General features: G+C 43.0%; 1 protein-coding gene across 1 annotated transcript in view; it reads right to left on the bottom strand.

The window, feature by feature from the left end:
* Positions 1-18,180, bottom strand: part of LOC133390927 (1-phosphatidylinositol 4,5-bisphosphate phosphodiesterase zeta-1-like) — a 51,732-nt gene that overhangs the window by 8,543 nt on the left and 25,009 nt on the right. The window contains exons 6-10 of the mRNA XM_061582082.1: positions 17,327-17,479; positions 14,642-14,851; positions 13,635-13,791; positions 9,986-10,102; positions 3,101-3,273 (exon numbers count right to left, since the gene is read on the bottom strand). Coding sequence (XP_061438066.1) covers positions 3,101-3,273; positions 9,986-10,102; positions 13,635-13,791; positions 14,642-14,851; positions 17,327-17,479 — 810 coding nt within the window. The remainder of the gene's footprint in view (positions 1-3,100; positions 3,274-9,985; positions 10,103-13,634; positions 13,792-14,641; positions 14,852-17,326; positions 17,480-18,180) is intronic.

Below are 18,180 nucleotides of genomic sequence, written 5' to 3'. Positions count from 1 at the left end.
TCTTGTTTCCAAACAGGGGTCAGCCAGATGGCTCTGGAAATCCAAACAGCAGAGCACAAAGGCACCAGATCTCCCTTGCTCAAAATCCCTTATATCAGGAATGTACTGCCTTTGAACATGGTGGCTTTGTTGGCCAATAATTGATAGACCAGTTCTCCACAAATTAGTCCAGCCTTACCCAACCTGGTTCCCTCCAGACATTTTGGACTACAATGTCTATCATCTCAAGCCACAGACCATGTTGGCTGGGACTAGTGGAAGTGAATGGGGCCCAACAACATCTGGAGGGCACCAGCTTGGGAACGGCTGGATTAGCTTAATGCCTTTCAAAAATGTTTAAGCCAATGACCCTCTTCACATCTTGCTAGCAAATTCTATGAGTTAGCCTATTGATTTCAGTGGGTGATTCCTGCAAATTACAGTATTATGAAGGAGGGAGGAAAATACCTGACTTTGTTTAATATGCATTTAACAAAACGTGGAACAAAATCTTTGTTAAAGGTTGGCAAATGTAGGAAGACAAAGCTTATTCTGTAAGCAGACCAACCAAGTCCTCCAACAAAAACACCCACTGTAGACCACTAGTATTTAATAACCTGTCAAATATCTTTGATAACTATTTGCAGCATGCTAGCCACAGAATTTATAGTATTCAATGTATTTTTTCAACAACAAACATAGAAAAGTACCAGGAAATATTACAGATAATAAATCAAAACCGTTTGATTTATTTTTGTTCCAACAGGCAATTTTCCAGAACCATCTCTGTACATGAACATCACAGCTTGCCCTGAAAGGTTTAATTCAATTTGCCATTTTTTTTAACACGCTTACGGTAATGTTCTAAATTGCAGCTGAAGAATGACCTAGGTGTATGGAGAATGAGATCCACGTAAATAACAGCATTTAATGGGGCTGCCTTGTATGCAGATGGTGAGAACTTTGGAAAGTTCAGTTTTATTTCTGCATGCTGCAAACTGGATTTCATCCCAATCCAGGAATATTTTGTAGAACTGCAGGGCATGTGTGTAGGGTTGGGGTGGGGGTAGGCTGCAATCCTAACCCCATTTACCTGGGAGTAAGCCCCATTGAATTCACTTGGACTTACTTCTGCGTAGACATGGTTAGGATTGCAACCTCAGGGTGGTATACAATGCTCCTGTTAACTAATGCAACAGGCTTGCACTAGCAGAATAGAACTTTCCCCTCCTCTCCTCTGCAGCCCCCTGTGTGCCATCAAAACTGTCTCCAGAATGTTGAGGGACCCTCTGGAGAAGGTTTTGGGGTTGCAGAGAGGAAGAAGTGCCACTGCGCCAGCAGAACTCCACTGGCACCGCTTGGGATGCAACCCTTCATGCCCATACAAAGGCTTCCCTGCAGCAGGGGCTTTCCAGTTCATAACTGCCCCATTGGATCAGACCAAAGGCCCATCTAGCATATTACTTCCAAATATGGCCAACCCCATGTTTCTGTGAAGACCACAAGTAGAGCATGAAGGCAAATGTTGTGTCAAGGCTGAGCCATGGGCAGCAGTCTGGAGAGATTCACGAGCTGGGTACTGAGAGGCTGGACCAAAGAGCAGTCAGGATCCATGGCAACTAGGAGGCGGGCCAGAAAGCAAGCCAGGAGCTAAGACTGAAGGGTAATCAGGAGTGAGGAGGGGAATCAGAAGGCAGGAGTCAGGACAGAAGAACACAAATGCAAGATACTGGAATGCAGGCAGAACTTGTTGCTCAAGCAAGGCTACACTGGAAAAGGAGATCTTTTATACTCCTTCCTGTCCAGAAAGTTCCAGTCCTCCACCTGGGTGGCCAGAATCAATCCAGAAGGTTCTTCACTATCACCTGCAGTTCAACGGTTCACCGCACAGGGACAGCCACACACAGATTCCAGCAGTTCCTAACAGTCCACCATCATCACCTCTTTTTTGTTGCTAGCACCTGGTATGCAAACATGCAGTGAACATGGAATATATACCTCTGAATATGGAGCCGCCATTTAGCTCTCTAATGCTATTTTTTTTAATTTACATTTATATCCCGCCTTTCTTTCATCAAGCAACTCAAGGTGGCATACATGTGGTTTCCAGGCAGTCTCCCGTCCAGGCACTGACCAGACCCAGACCTGCTTAGCTTCAGTAAGGTGGTGGCCTCATGTGCTTTAGACCATAACTCTGGGACCTATTGCTAACATTTAACTTTTGCTAACATTTATTGCACTCCCTTGATCAGTTCAAATGTCACTCATTCAAAACAAAAACAAAATGGATTACCAGAGGACATAGCCCAGTGGTCAAGCACAAGCATTCCATGCCAGATGTCAAATACAATCCCCAAACTCTTCAGGTAGATCTGGGAAAGCCTTCTGTCTGAAACACTGGACAGCATCAGTGTAGATCAGGCATGGGGAACATGTGACCTTCCAGAAGTTAATAGATTTATAGCTGCCACCATCCTTGACCAATTGGGGCTGATGAGAGTTGGGGTTTATAAAAATCAGGGGGACCACTCGTCCGTCCCCCCAGTAGATATCATTCATCTAGACTGACTGATGGTCTGACTTGAAAAATGTTAAGGCATCTTCATACTGCTGCCAGAGTGCTTCCATTTTGCCCCAACAACCTCCTAGCCTAGCAGCTAAAAGCAAACATGCTTGGTTGTCAAGACGAGGGTCCACCCTCGATTGCAATGGAGGTGAGAGTCCTAGCACCTAGTGGGGCTTAACACAGAACAGCTCTTGTCTGCCTTTATGAGGACTCATATGACTTGAGCCTATGGGAGGGCCTTTTGAGAGCTGCAGAGTCCTGATCACTGCTTAGGAAGACATCTGTTGCACTGTCTTTGCCTGCGTGCATTTGGCTGGACTTGATCTTGCCTGACAAAACTTGCCCAGTTACCCTGTGAACCATAACCCTCAGCAGAACAAGATAGGTAGATTACCCACAGGTGTCTAGGCCATGACCGAAATATTTAACTTGTAATGACCTTGGAAAATATTTTTTAAAAAAATAGAGCTTAGGAGAAGTGAGCAGTTCAGTCCATTATAAAAGATAATATAGTTCCATAAATTAGCTGTAGAAGGTTCAGTGAAACCATCTTACCTTTACTGTAAGTGTAATTGGCTTGTACCTTACGTTTGTATCATTTGGGTCGTAGGTTGTGTCTCTCCTTCTCAAGAATTCTGGTTTTAAGACATAACCAGAGCCACCATTGTCTAAAAACCTTCCATTTAGTAGGTCCATTTGTACTCCAGGTGTCTGGAAATTTAAGGCCACTACAGGGAAACAAAACATATTTTCAGTTGCACACATGAAAAGATATTGTTCAGATCTGCAGTGTAAGCAGCCTGCTTGTGTGAATAGCTTTGTATGCACCTGAACCAATGGTGTGGGGGGGGGCAATGAGTGTGCATGGGCTAAACTGCCCAAACTGCTGCTACGTGCAATGGTCACACACCACATCATCTGCACACTTAGGTATGCGAAGGGGTTCTATGGACATATATCAGTGCATGTAAATATAGCCTCTTTATATACCAGCTGAACACATGGATGGTGGGGAACTATGGCTGTTGTGCACATCTCGAGGGGGGCAATCTTAGTATGCACAGCCCCTATGACCTCTTACACATGTTCTTTCAAGGGGTGAGTGGGTCATCTGAACCCTTTCTTGTGTATTTGATTCCACAAAACCAAGAAGATTTTGATATGCCTCTTGTGTGAAACCTTCCCTATTTTAATATACTCAGATATACCTCCTTATTCCTTAAAATTTAGTTCAGGAAACCTCTTGATGATTTCATCATCTATTACATGGGTGGGAAAATGTTTTTGGGCCCAAGGGCCACATTCCCTTCTGGGCAACCTTCTGAGGGCCACCTGCCAGTGGTGGGCGGGGCCAGAGGCAAAAGGGAGTGGAACAATACAATAGACCTTTGCACAGGAGGCTAGTTTCTGCACACAGTCACACACCTCTCTCTATCCTCTACCCAGGAAAGCAAGAAGCATTATCAGAGTACAAGGACATGTTCCAGTTAGGCAAAAATATTTACGGTGTGAAGAAGGGACAGCAAGGGGTGTGGCCTGGGGAGACTTCCAAGGGCCAGCCAGCGAGGAGAGGAGGGCCAGATTTGATCTACTAAGATTCCACCCCTGATCTATTAAGCTGGTAGCCATTGCAGAGAGGGCACTCTCAGTGGGTGCCCACTAAATTAGGAACCAGCAACCTTCTGAGCTCTGTCAAATGTGGAATTGTGGCCCTTACAAATGGGCTTTACAGCCCACATGTATGGAAGCTTGATAATTGGGTTTTCACAATAATCCAACCACAAACAGGACATGTAGGGCTCTCGAGGCCACCAACCAAATATGGAAAACGTGGATTTTGCAGTTAGGTATGGATAGGCCCTTTCCGTCTGTTTAGACAAGCATTTGATCTTTAATTTGCCTAATTGACTTTATCTAGCTTTACTGGCTGCTGTTTAGCCTCTTGTTGCCCGACATTCTTTTTGATAGTTTTATTATTGTGCGTTTGGTCTTATTGCTCTGTTCCTTGAGAATATTTGCAAAGCAGGTCAATTAATTAATTTACAGATAGAGAAATACTTCCACCACAGCCTACTCATCGACTTTGTAAAGCAGCCTTCCTCAATCTGGTGCCTTCTAAATGTTCTGGAGCACAGCTTTCATCAGCCTCAGCCAGCATGGCAATGGGGCTGATGGGAGTTGTAGTAAAAACACCTGGAAGGTGCCGGGTTGGTGAAGGCCTTGTAAAGTATTCATATGCAGGCATTTAAATGGCACAGAGAATCAGAATAAAAATAGTTGACAGTTTGATAAGGAAGCCTGTAGACCTTAAGGCTGCAATCTTCTGCAGTTTTACTTGGAAGTAAGCCTCACTGAACTTGGTGGGATATGCTTCCAAGTCAATTTGCACACATAGGATCAAGGTTTATGAGGACCAAAAATACATATGTTTATATCTCCAAAAGGGAGACTTTATTGCTGTTCCTGTTATATAGATTTGGTGATTGACAACATGGAGACAACTTCAAAATATTTCTATCTCAAAGGGGGAAATGCTTTGGTTCAGAACCTTTTTAATTTCATAGAAATAAAATCATTCCTTGCACACGTCACCCATTCAGTTCCGGATGCTATGGTGACATTTATATAGCATCTAATTTTCTGCAGTGCAGCCTGCCCGAATCCTGAGTGGCACTCAGTTAATGATCCTTCCATGCCAGGAAGCTGTCCACTACTAACAATGCATCTAGGCAAAGCTTTTGGTGCCAAGGAGTTAATATCATAAAATAGATCACTTTGTATTTTGTTATGCACTACGCACATGCCATTGAGGAAAAGTGAAAATAAAAGCAAGGACTTGCACGTAGCAGGAAGAAATTTAATTATTATTATTTTTCTTCCCCCTGGCTGCTTGAGGATGAAACAAAGTATATGACTTCATATAATGCATTTGTTGTTATGTTCCCCATTGCAATGAGGAACAAGACAGAAATACTAACAGTGTGCTATGGGAAGAGGACCTAAGCATCTGTTTGGAAGACCAGCATTTCAGAATAGCTCGTGTAGAATTTTAAGAATGAGATATTTCAATCAGAGCCAGCATCAGACTGCAATAGGCACTCGGGCACCAGACTACAGCCCCACCACCACCATCTTGGGTGATGATAAGCATGGACACACAGCAGTGCTGCGGTGCCGCAGGAAGTTGGCTGCAGGGAGGTTACCTGAGAAGGTGGCTGCTGTTCCACAATCCGTGCTAGCACCGGGTTGCAATCACAAATCATGGAGAGGGAACGACACCCACCCAACCCCGGCAGCAGAGGCCCTTCTTAGTGCCAGGGGCCATTGGCCAGAGCCCAACCTGGCTGTCTACTGGTGCTGGACCTGATAACACACATCGGCCGGTTCAGATGTAACAGGAATTCATGGTGGAAACATGAAGCAAGACTTGGGCTCTTCTGCTCTACCTTCCCTCTCCTTTTTTGTGCACCAGAGGAGGAAGTCTAAAACTCTGCTTTTGTTTTTAAACTAACTTCAGTTCCTTGTGATACCTGAACCCAAGAAACTGATTTGTGTAAACTATGGTTTCAATACAAGGCAAATTCTGAAGTCATGGTGTGTGTTTATTCTCACTAACCATAGTTTAAACAAACCACAGTTCCCTGAATTTGGATGTCATGGAGGGCTATACTTTGTTTCAAAACAGAAGCAAAACCTTCCAATCTCCTTTTCACAGGCTTGAAAAAGGAGGAGAGGGGGCAGCAGACAAGCACAAGGCTCACTGCAATCCTTTCACATAGCAAAAAAGCATGGTTTCCTTTACATCTCAACTAGGCCACTGTTGTTTAGCATGTCGCTCTTAGAACAGCTCAACAATTTATCTACAAATGTGTTTGTTATATATGCATATAATCTACACTATACACGCTTCCAGTAGTATAGTGTTGCTGCATAAAGTGTGTAGCCACCCTCAGAATGACTTTGCTAGCAGTTGCAGCTAAATGTCCATGCCCTGAGACTTCTGTGTGTGCCATAGGCCTTCAAATGATCATTTCCCATTTGTGAATCCTGAACATTTTTTTATTCTGATTTCACTGGTACTTACTTCTGAATCACAAAGTTACATATCTAAGTTTACAAGCAAGTGGTTCACAATATGCTAGCCCCTGAAAAATTTCATCTGGCCTGCTAGTTGCCAGTGTGCATGGAATACTGAGACCAGGAAAGATGTTAAAATTATTATTAATATTATATAATGATGATGATGATGATGATGATAATAATAATAATAATAATATCCCACCCTTCCTCTCAGTAGGAGCCCTGGGCAGGAAACAAAAACACTAAAAACACTTTGAAACATCATAAACATTATGTTTGTTTTATATTATATTTGTTTTATATTAAAACATCTTTAAAAACATCTTAAAAAACAATTCCAACACAGATGCAGACTGGGATAAGGCCTCTACATAAAAGGCTTGTTGAAAGAGGAAGGTCTTCAGTAGGCACTGAAAAGATAACAGAGATGGCGCCTGTCTAATATTTAAGGGAAGGGAATTCCAAAGGGTAGGTGCCACTACTGAGTATATAAGGAGTGAGACGGTCTTTCAGGTATCCCAGTCCCAAGCTGTATAGGGCTTTGTACATCAAAACCAGAACCTTGAACTTTGGGGGCTGATAGCAGAAAACTGGTTTGCTACCCCAATAGACCACACTGGAAGAGGGACACAGACAAGCAGATCACGCATTACCTGTTATGATGTGAGTGCTGACCTTGGTGGAGGCAAGGAAATGAAATGCTTGGGGGCGCGGAGAAAAGGCAAGGTTTCTGCAGGGGGAAGACAAGGCTTGTGGGGAGGCAAGTGATGAATTACATAAGAGAGAAAAGTGCTGATGTCAACCTTAGACTGAGACCTTTATTGGAGCAGCAGGTCTGTCCCAGTTGCAAGCTCCAACTTCACTGAAAGGTGTCTCTTCAGTTAAAGGGGCCCTGCCTGCTCCGGTAGTCTTTTACTCCAGTGAAACAGGGTAGACTCTAGTCATATCAGCGCTTCTGAGATGGAGACCTCCAAGTCAAAGGATAGCAGTGTGACATCCTTCGGCCATTGGTACCACAGTCTCATCTGATGCGTGTGATTCTGGGCCTGGCTCATCATGTACTTCTCTTCTGACTGTAAGTACTTGATCTCATCTCCTGAAGAAAGGGAATCTGAGCCTAGGATCATGACACCACCCTCACTGCTGACCCCCATGGTTACTTGAAAGAACTCATACAGATAATTGAATCATAAACTGGAAGTTAGGACAAGGGTGCAATTTTAAGCATTTCATGAAAATGTCATTATTTCATAAAATTCATTCATTCATTCATTCATTAAATTCATTAATGTCATGAAAATGAATTGGACTTTAGAAAATATGTTTAGGATGGGAGTGTAAATGTAAGAACATTAGAACATAAGAAGAGCCTTGCTGGATGAGGCCAGTGGCCCATCTAGTCCAGCATCCTCTTCTCACAGTGGCCAACCAGATGCCTTTGGGAAGCCTGCAAGCAGGACCTGAGTTCAAGAGCAATCTCCCCTCCTGCGGTTTCTAGCAACTGCTATTTGGAAGCAGTATGTGTGAAATACATTGTTACATCTTCCACAGAAATCTAGCATGCGGGTCTGAGCTCATACCCCAGAAATGAACGCATCCTGTTCCCTGTCCCTCCCCACTAAAGGGAGAAAGGCTACAACATTTTGGGCTTTTTAGTTAAGAAAAAAGGGAGTGGGGTAGGGAAAGGACATAATGTATAAGATTATGCATAGTGTGGAGAAATTGGATCCCTCTCTCATAATACTAGAACCCGGCACCATCCAATGAAGCTGAATGTTGGAAGATTCGGGGCAAACAAACAAAAGTACATTTTCACACAGCGCATAGCTAAATGACGGGATTCGCTCCCATGAGAAGTAGTGCTGGCCATCAACTTTGATGGCTTGAAAAGAGGGTTAGGCTATCAGTGGCTACTAGTCATGATGGCTATGTTCTGCCTCCAGTGTCAGAGGCAGGATACCACTGAATACCAGTTTGTTTGTTTATGTATTATTTAATTTATATCCCGCTCTTCTTCCCAGCAGGAGCCCAGGGTGGCTGAGAGCGTTGTTGAGCGTTGTTGCTGAGAGCACTGTGGTGCTCAGGTCTTGCAGACTTCCCATAGGCATCTGTCTGGCCTCTCTGAGATCAGGTTGCTGGACTAGATGGGCTTTTGGGCTGATCCAGCAGGACTCTTCTTATGTTCAAAGCACACAACATTCTCTTATGAGCTGGCTCCACCTAAATATTGCCTTGTGGAGCAAACATTTGGCTGAGTCAAACTGCAATCAAGCCAAGCACCAGTGGGTGGCCAGGTTGGGCACTGGCTGAGGGCCCCTGTGGCTGAGAGGGGCCCTTGCTGCTGGGGCTGGGAGAGCGGAGCTCCCACGATAGCTCCGCTATCCCAGGCAACACCTCCCGCCCACACCATGGGCTTAAATAGGTCCAGCTGCATAAGTGTGCTGTGTGTGCTGCATACACATGCCTGCCATCATCCAAGATGGCAGTGAGGGCCCTACAGACTGGTGTCAACCCTTTTATGATGCTTTCTTGCTCTACTGTCTCCTTGACCTCAGCCATCTAGCCCACAGTGGCAACCTACTCTACGTGGGGTTACCCTTGAAAACGACCCGGAAATTGCAACTTATACAGAATGCAGCGGCACGCTTACTTACCAACAGCCACCGCCATGATCACATTACGCCGGTGTTATTTGATCTACACTGGCTGCCGGTTGTTTTCCGGGCCCGATTCAAGGTGTTGGTATTAACCTTTAAAACCCTGTACGGTTTCGGCCCAGCTTACCTGAAAGAGCGCCTCCACCACCACCAATTATGCCACCCGACCAGATCAGGCACGCAAGGCCTTCTCTCAATCCCACCAACCAAAACAGCTAGGTTGGTGGGTACTAGGGAGAGGGCTTTTTCTGTGGTGGCCCCCACTCTCTGGAACTCCCTCCCATTTGATCTTCGACATGCCCCTTCCCTGGATGTATTCTGCAAGGCCCTGAAGACGTGGCTATTTCAACAGGCCTTTGAGATCCTTGGTATGGGTTAATCTCCATGATTTTGTCATCTATTATATGCTGTAAATGTAAATGTTTTATAAATGTATTGATGACTGTCCAGTATTTTATTTATTGAGACCAATGTGATTGCATTTGATACTATTGTATTTTATCCCATTTTAATGTACGTCGCCTAGAGTGGCTATCTGCCAGATAGGCGACACACAAATTAAATATTATTATTATTATTAACCTAAAAGGTCCCAAGCTTATTTTCATCCCTGAACCTCATGTGAGATGTTATCAAATCTAAAACTATCATCCTGTTCCATAAATGCAAATGGATCATATAATATTAGATGGAAGAGGCCTACCCATTTGGGACCCAACATTCCAAAATTCTTGTGGATCATAATTTGAAGAGTCTGTCCTGGTTCCTTTAGGGTAAATTCTTGTAATGAAGTAGATCGTGTGTGCGACAAAGTCAGGCCCTGCGAAGAAAGATGGTTCACATAATATTTTGTTAAAAAGTACAAAGTTGGTAATATTTTAAAGGTAAGATAATTTGATGTGTATTTGTGACAAATTCACCATGCAATATTCAAGCCTGCAATGCTTCACAATATTTTTTTACTTCTCTTTCATGAAATCATACTGAAAAGTAACAATTAAAAAAAAAACACCCTAGCCTGGACCCCTGGAAATCAATACAACAATGAATAAACTGTGGATGACAGATTATCAAATACAGAGTTCACTGGAAGAAGTTTCTACTTGTTTTTTTTTTTTTTTTTAAAGGTTGTTGTCCACATGGTTACTGAGAACATGAAAAAAGGTGCCCATTGTTTGAAAAAAAAGAGAGGATATGTTCACACTAAAGTTAGGTGCTTCTTATTTCCATTGATTTCAAAGGGAGTTAAGCCTGTGCTGACCTTTCTCCCGCTGGGATCAATGGGAAATAATGTGCTTCGGCTGAATCATACACCAGTACAGTGAAAAGAGAAAAGAAAAGTGGAACAACTCTCCAAATATGATGAAAACACACTAATAGCATCATTTTTTCAAACATCCCTTAGTACAGGGGTGGGAAATCTAGGGCCTTTCAGACTCCCATCAGCCCCAGCCAGTATGACCAATAGTCAGGGATGATGGGAGTTGTAGTCCAGCAAGATCAGGATGAGCACAGGCTTCCCATCCCTTTCTTGGAACAAATTAACTCTTATCTACTCCTCAACACCACCACCTCAAAAGGATTTTCACTCTTCCTGTTCCCTTCCCTCCTTTCCACTTCTTTGTAGATCCAAACCCTTCTCCCACCAGGCTAGCAGCAATATGAAGTAAGCATAAGTCTCAAATTCTATAAAAATGCCCACTTTGCAGCAAAACAAATGATGTGATTAAGCAAACTGCAGGAGGCCCAGTTTGCATCATTTATTCTAATTGGGGGGGGTAGTGGGTGATCTGAGAAGCCCCAAGAATCAATTTATTTTTTTTTGCTGCAATTGTTAGGCAGTATATCTGCCCATATTTCCATTGCAGTGCTATGTGTCAGCCAGGAACTCTTGATATGATATGGGAATTCCTATGCAAAACAACAACAACCCACAAACATATGGCCTGTGTTATTTCTTGTATTCATTTGAAATATTTATATCCTGCGCTACTGATTAAAAGCCTCCAAGGTGGCTTACAACAACCACTAAATAAAGCATGCACAATATCAACATGAAAAGAATGCAATTATTTTAGATGGCAACAGCAGTAGTGAGCTATATAAAGGAAGCAGGAAATCAAAATGGGTGGATTAGCCTATTTCAGGTCCATGTCACTTTCCTGTATACTCATTATTAATAATTCCATCCAGTTTCTATATTGATCTAAAAGAGTTTAGAAATGTATACATTGTAAGAAAAATACATCCAAAAATATTCATTCATTCATTCATTCTTACCTGCCCTTCACCATAATGTCCCAGGATAGGTTACAACAATATAACAATATATGCAGTTATAAAAACAGATGAAAAATTGTTACAATTATGCAACAAGTAAAGCCATTCCAGATGGAACAGTACAACTTAAACTAAAAGAGGTGGGTCCCAAAAAACAAAACACCTTAACTGTCTGAGACCAAGGTAAAGAGGTGTGTCTACAATAGGGGGGAGAAATTTGATTCAGTTCACATTTAAAGCGAAACCTTACAAATTTGCAATTTTTGAAACAATAAGAGAACCACAACACAGTCATCCTTCAAAATTCACATTTATCTGAATTTTACAATGCAGTTCTCCAACCAAAGAATGCATATATTAGGTAGAAATGTGCATAAAAAGAATACATTTGTGAAAATAACATACAAAATGCATTATAATACGAGAAACTACAAAAATGTGCATTACTTAGAGACGTGTTTATTAGGAGAAATTTGCACAAAAAAATGCTGAAGAATTTCCATGAGGATTTAAAACAAAAAAAATTGCTGCAAATTGCTGCAGAAATGTGGAGAACTGAGATTAAGACTGGAAAAATGAGAAACTGAGAGAACCACAATGAACAGATCCTTCCATCCACAGTCTTCAGAAAAAGCTAGACCAGGGAGATGCTTGAGGCACCTCTGTGGGGAGTCCCACAATTTTGGTGCAAATTCAAGTGCAGATTTCCATGCAGAGTTTTTTTTTTTAACTGCATGAAAACTTGCGTGCGTGGGCAAATAACACTGTCTTGATCCAATTCCTGAATGATAGTAAGTTTATCAGTATGTGAGTGTCTCTGTGGAGTGTCTCTGTCCAGGGTGGCACCACCATGACAAAGGACCCATCACCCCCATCAGAAGGAAGGCGTATCCCTATGAAGATCTCTGAAGCAGATCTTAAGATACAGCCAAGTTTATGAGGAATAAGGTAGTCCTTCAGATAGCTGGTGCTAAGCTGCTTAAAGCTTTACATCAAAGCCAACACTTTGACTTCTTCTCAGAAGCAAACTGTAAACCAATAAAGATCTCTTGATTTGATTGAGCTCTTGATACAGTATAGTATATCAAATACCACAAAGATGCAATCCTATGCACATCTACCTGGAAGCAAATCCCACTGAATGAAGTTCAAATTACTTCTACATAAAGAGGTATAGGCAGGGCTGGTGCCAAAGGCGGCCAGGTTGGGCCCTGGCCTAGGGCCCCTGTGTCCCAGAGGGACCCCTGAAGGGCCCCTCCTTAGAGTGTGGGAGTAGTGCTCCCATTCCATGATCCTCAGCAGGGTTGACTCCTGACCCTGCCGCAGATTGCAGAGATGGACCTCCCACCCCCACCCCACACAAACAAACTGTGCTGGCCTGTGGCACGCGCCCTCTCCACCTACCTCTCCTCCCTTTTTGTGAATGCTCTGCGTGCTGCATGCACAGCTGCTATCAACCAAGATGGAAGCAGAAGCTTTCCTAAGGGGCTGATGCCCCTACCACCATCTTGATTGATAGCAGGCATGTGCATGCATGCAGCAGCAAGTATCAGCCCCTTAGAGAAGCCTCCGCTGCCATCTTGGTTGATGACATTGACCAGCACACAGGGCATTCACAGAAAGAGGTAGGTGGAGTAGTACCGCACAGTCTGGGGGGGGTGCTGGGAGTAGAAGGCCTGGGGCAGGCTGGTGCCCAAGGGCCTAGTAGTCACACCTGGTGCTGGCCCTGGGCATAGGATCAGGGAGCATGCTTTGAGTTGGATTCCTGCCCTGAGCAGGGGGTTCAACTCGATGGCCTTATGGGCCTCTTCCAACTCTACCATTTTATGACTCTATGATTCTGTGGGGTTCATGTTGCAAGTTTAAGCCTACTTACTTAGAAATAAGTTTCATTAAATCACCATGACTTATTCCCAATTGCAGAGGCTTGCACTCTGGTTGTTAAAAGGCAGTTTGGGAGCTGCACTGGCTATGAAATGTATGTAACAAAACAGAAGAAATATGTTGTGCATAAACTTTAGTTCTTCCAAAGAGCAGCAAATGTTTATTTTAGGATATCAGGTCTAAATTACCTCTCTTTTTTATAAGTTTTTGTCCTTTGACCTCCCCAATGGAATTATTTTGATAAAATTTCTGTTTCTCCCTTGAATCTTCAAAGCTGACAAATGACCGGGAAGCCGTGTAGATCACAAGTTCTGACAGCAACATGGCAACTTTAACCTTATGAGTCTGTGAAGAAAAAGTTAACAAGCATTAGTAACAAGCATTAAAAAATAAAGTAAAATTATGGCTTTGCAAAGTGAGAAAGACAAATTACTTTCTCCTCAGTCTTTTGTGTAATTGAACAGCTAAAGATGCTTGTTCACGGAACGCTGACAATCAGTTAATGCTCCCTGAAAGAGGTAACACTCTATGGCTCCTGCTTTCACAAATAGAGGCTGTATTGGAGGTAGAGATGAATGAATCTGTCAATTTAGGTTCTTTTAGTTTTCCAATCTTATGTTCAGTTCGCCACAGCAATTTGTGATTTTTTTAAAAACCATCATGGAAATTTGTCAGCATTTTAGTGTAAATTTGTTCTAATAAACAAATTTTGTGTGCAGTGTTGACTAACATGCACATTTTTGCAAGCAATTTCCTTTAGTATAATGCAAATACTATGCATATACAGTTGTCGTAACCCATCCTGGAACCTGCTGGTGAAGGGCAGGGTATACATAGAAGAAGTGTGTGTATTGATTCAAGAAGTGTGAAATGTGTATTATTATTATTATTATTATTATTATTATTTGATTTATATCCCACCCTTCCTCCCAGCAGGAGCCCAGGGTGGCAAACAAAACCACCAAAAACATTAAAACATCATAAAAACAAACTTTAAAACACATTAAAACAAAACATCTTCAAAAACATTACTTAAAAAAAAACTTCCAGAACATCTGTGATTAAAAACATTTTAAAAAGAAGGCTTAAGAACATATTAAAAAGCAATTCTAACACAGATGCAGACTGGGAGTTTCTCATTAAAATGCAAACAAAATCCAATTTATCCTCCATCCCTAATTAGAGGTATGCTTACCTTTTTGTCCTTTTTGGGTGCTGCTGATGCCTTCCGTGTGAGAGTCTTCTTTACCAAATGCCCTGAAGCATCATCATCTAGGTTATCCTCCGATTCCATGATCTCCTCAATTTCTGCTGTCTGACCCCGACATCTTTCACCCTTCCGGCAAAGGGTTTCTTCCAGTGTTCCGACTTTCTTGTTCTTTATCAAGATTTTGAATTTCAATTGCTGCCAGAAGAGATTTAGGAGCATTCAGCACAGTATAGCAGCAGCAACAAAAGTCATTTTGTTTCAGTGTGCATTCTAGCAAAGTTATGCAAGAGTTACCAGTGGACACCATGACAGGGTACCCATGACTATCTAGTCCCCTCTTCAAACTCCAGGGCCATTCACTCCAAGGCCATTCACTACAACCAAATCATAGACTGATGTTACGTCACTGAGCATTCAACTTGCATGTACAAATTAGCTTTTCGAAGAAGAAAAAACCTAGAGGGAAGGGCTGTAGCTCATTGGCAGAGCATCTGATTGGCATAAAGATGACCCCAAGTTCAATCTCCAACATCTCCAGGGAGGATACGGAGTGTCCCCTACCTGCAGCCCTGGAGAGCTACTGCCAATCAGTGTAGACAATACTGAATTAGACAGACAACTGGTCTGACTCAGTATATAGCAGATCCCTATGTTCTTAGAACTGAGTCAAAATTTCTCAGAAGGCGTTTTTTCTGAGAAAATTTCTGAGATTTTTTTTCTTTTTCTCAGAATTTCTGGCTGCCATTCTCCCTCCCCACCAAAATACACACCGCACCCTGGAACAAGGCTAGGGCTGAGGCAAGGTGGAGGATGCCAAATGATGGCTTGGATGCCAACACACACACCCTGTTGCCTCTTGTAGAGTCAGCAACACAAAGAAGGAAAGAAGCTGTGCTACTACCACTGCTTGGGGTGAGATATTGTTGGAGAAATTCTCTTTCTCCTGGAGAAATTTGGGCAAAATTTCTCTACCCACAACTTGAGTGCAATTTTGAGAAACCATTGGCATATAGCTCTACGACCAATTTGACAAGCAAGGAAGCCATAGCTATGAGGCAGTTTACACAAGTGTGATCCTTTCTTCAGCAGCATCGTGCCCATGTGAAGGAGCTTAAACAGCACACTTCAAATGCCACCCGTCAACATTCCATACATCCTCATGCTGTCATTGCATCTCAGTGCACTCTGTTCACACATTCATCTGCCAAATCCAGGAATGCACGTGCATGTGTGAGCCAGACCTATGAAAACAACATAGTGCAAGGGTTTGCACAGATTATCTGTCTTCACTGCACAGCCTCCAGGCTCCATGGTCTGCCTATGATTCAGAATGTCTTGCATTTGACTATTTCTTTTATCTGGAAAACACGTATATATTTCAAATTGTTTTTGCTCGAAGAAGGGAAGCAATGTACGGCCTCTATAAGATGCGACCTGTCACTTCATGCAGTATAGGCTCCCCTGCCCTCCTCTTTTTGCAACACAGGCTATTGCATTTATATGCCTCCAAAGAACTAAAGAAGGCATCAGGGTTTATTCTAAGCTTATTTCCCCTACTGCACAAGCAGCCCATACCCTGCCTGCCCCTAAACTAATCAGTCCCATCATATTCTATTAGTAGGGCTTCTTTTGTGACAGTACTCAGCGGAACAGAGCATCTCCACCTCTTTTTTTTTTTTTTTGCTGCCTTTGCCGCCATTTTGTGCTGGCACCCACAGTACTTTTATCAAGTTATGAATACCACCTAATTTCTTTTACCAAAAAAGCACTAACCAGTAATATAAGGTTATAAAGATTCGAGCCAAACCAATATTCATCTTCACTTTCTATTTCTTTTATCTTTTCTCAGCTGTTTCTTTTTTAGAAATTGCCTAGCTCCTTATTAAATCCTATATGCTCAACTGCACAAAAACCTGTGTCACACTGCACAAAATGTTTGACACCGCACAAAATGTGTCTAGCTGCACATTAGAATAAACCCTAGACAGCATAAATGGTTCTTTCCCTTCTCCATCTCTGCCCTCACACCACTGTGTGTTAGGTTAGGCTAAGAAGTAGTAACTAGCCCAAGGTCATCCATGAGCTTCATGCTTAAGTGGGGATTTGAACCTGGGTCTCCCCAGTCTGAGATGAACACTCTAACCCAGGGGTAGCAAACCTGTGCCCTCCAGATGCTGTTGGACTCCAACTCCCATCTTCCCTGACCATTGGCTATACCAGCTGGGGCTCATGGGTGGTGGAGTCCACCAATATCTGGAGGGTCATAGTGCTCTCGCCACCCATGCTCCTACCACTACACCACAGTGGCTACTTTATATCAACAAAAGTCTCCACTTTAAAGGCTCCAGGGTGAAAGGGGAGGGCTACAGTGAGAGGAGGAGACACAGGGAGAAAGATGGGTTGGAACAAGGTTTAAATGGATCACATGCGCTATGCATACCAAAGTATCCCTTCTCCTCATCTCAGCTTTACTACAAAGACATTCCAAACACCAAATGATAATTTTCCATATTTTTTTTAAAAACCCAGATAATCTGCTACAACAGTTGGAGAGATTCCATCCCCCCACCTCTCTCTCTCTCTCTCTCTCTCTCTCTCTCTCTCTCTCACACACACACACACACACACACACACACACACACATATTTTTGCAAGAAACGGACTGTTTACTTCTGGAGAAGGCAGTTCAGTTGGCATGTTATCGTCAAGTGTTGATGTACACAGTGTATCTCTGAGAATATCTAGCAAATGACCAGCCATCTTCTCCTGCTGTGGAGGGCTGCAGTGATTCTCCAAAGATAAAACAACAGGGTAATCTGATGCCTGAAAATATAATAAAAAAGGCCCATTGGTAACCCTCTCCATTGCACACATGTACATGCCACACAATTAAAAAGCAACACTATTGCAAAAAGCAAATAGTGTATCTCTGGGTGTAGGGGGAGGTCCATGGTGATTACTCTCTAAAACTAAGAAAGCCCATTGAAGAGCAATCCAAACCCCTGACCCACCATTCTGGATTGTGTTGGCTGTGCTGAGTTGTACCAGTGGGGAGGCTTTGCACTAGGGTAGCCAGGTTCATGTCCTGAGACTGATCCTGTATCTTTAGGAGAAGAGAAAGTCAGCCAAGTGCAGGTGTTCTTGCAACACTAATGGGAAAAACCACAAGGTGGAATTCTCCCTTCCCCCTGCACAACTTTTAAAGATACAGAAGAGCTCTTGGTTGCCAGGCCCGGCCTCCCAGAGGTCTTCTGTATCTTTAAAAGTTGTGCAGGGGGAAGGGAGAATTCCACCTTGTGGTTTTTCCCATTACAGAGTTGCAAGAACACCTGTACTTGGCTGACTTTCTCTTCTCCTAAAGATACAGGATCAGTCTCAGGCTATGAACCTGGCAACCCTGCTTTGCACCCACCCACCAAAAGTGTGGGTGGGTAGAAGCTACTGCTGACAGTTTCCCCATGGGCAGTAGTTGGTGTAAAACCCCAAATAAAGTGTTTCAGGGGTGGGGGGCATAGCTGATTCAG

Source organism: Rhineura floridana, chromosome 8 (assembly GCF_030035675.1).
Source record: "Rhineura floridana isolate rRhiFlo1 chromosome 8, rRhiFlo1.hap2, whole genome shotgun sequence".
In the NCBI taxonomy this organism is placed as follows: Eukaryota; Metazoa; Chordata; class Lepidosauria; order Squamata; family Rhineuridae; genus Rhineura; species Rhineura floridana.
This window is presented reverse-complemented; position numbering and strand designations above follow the sequence as displayed.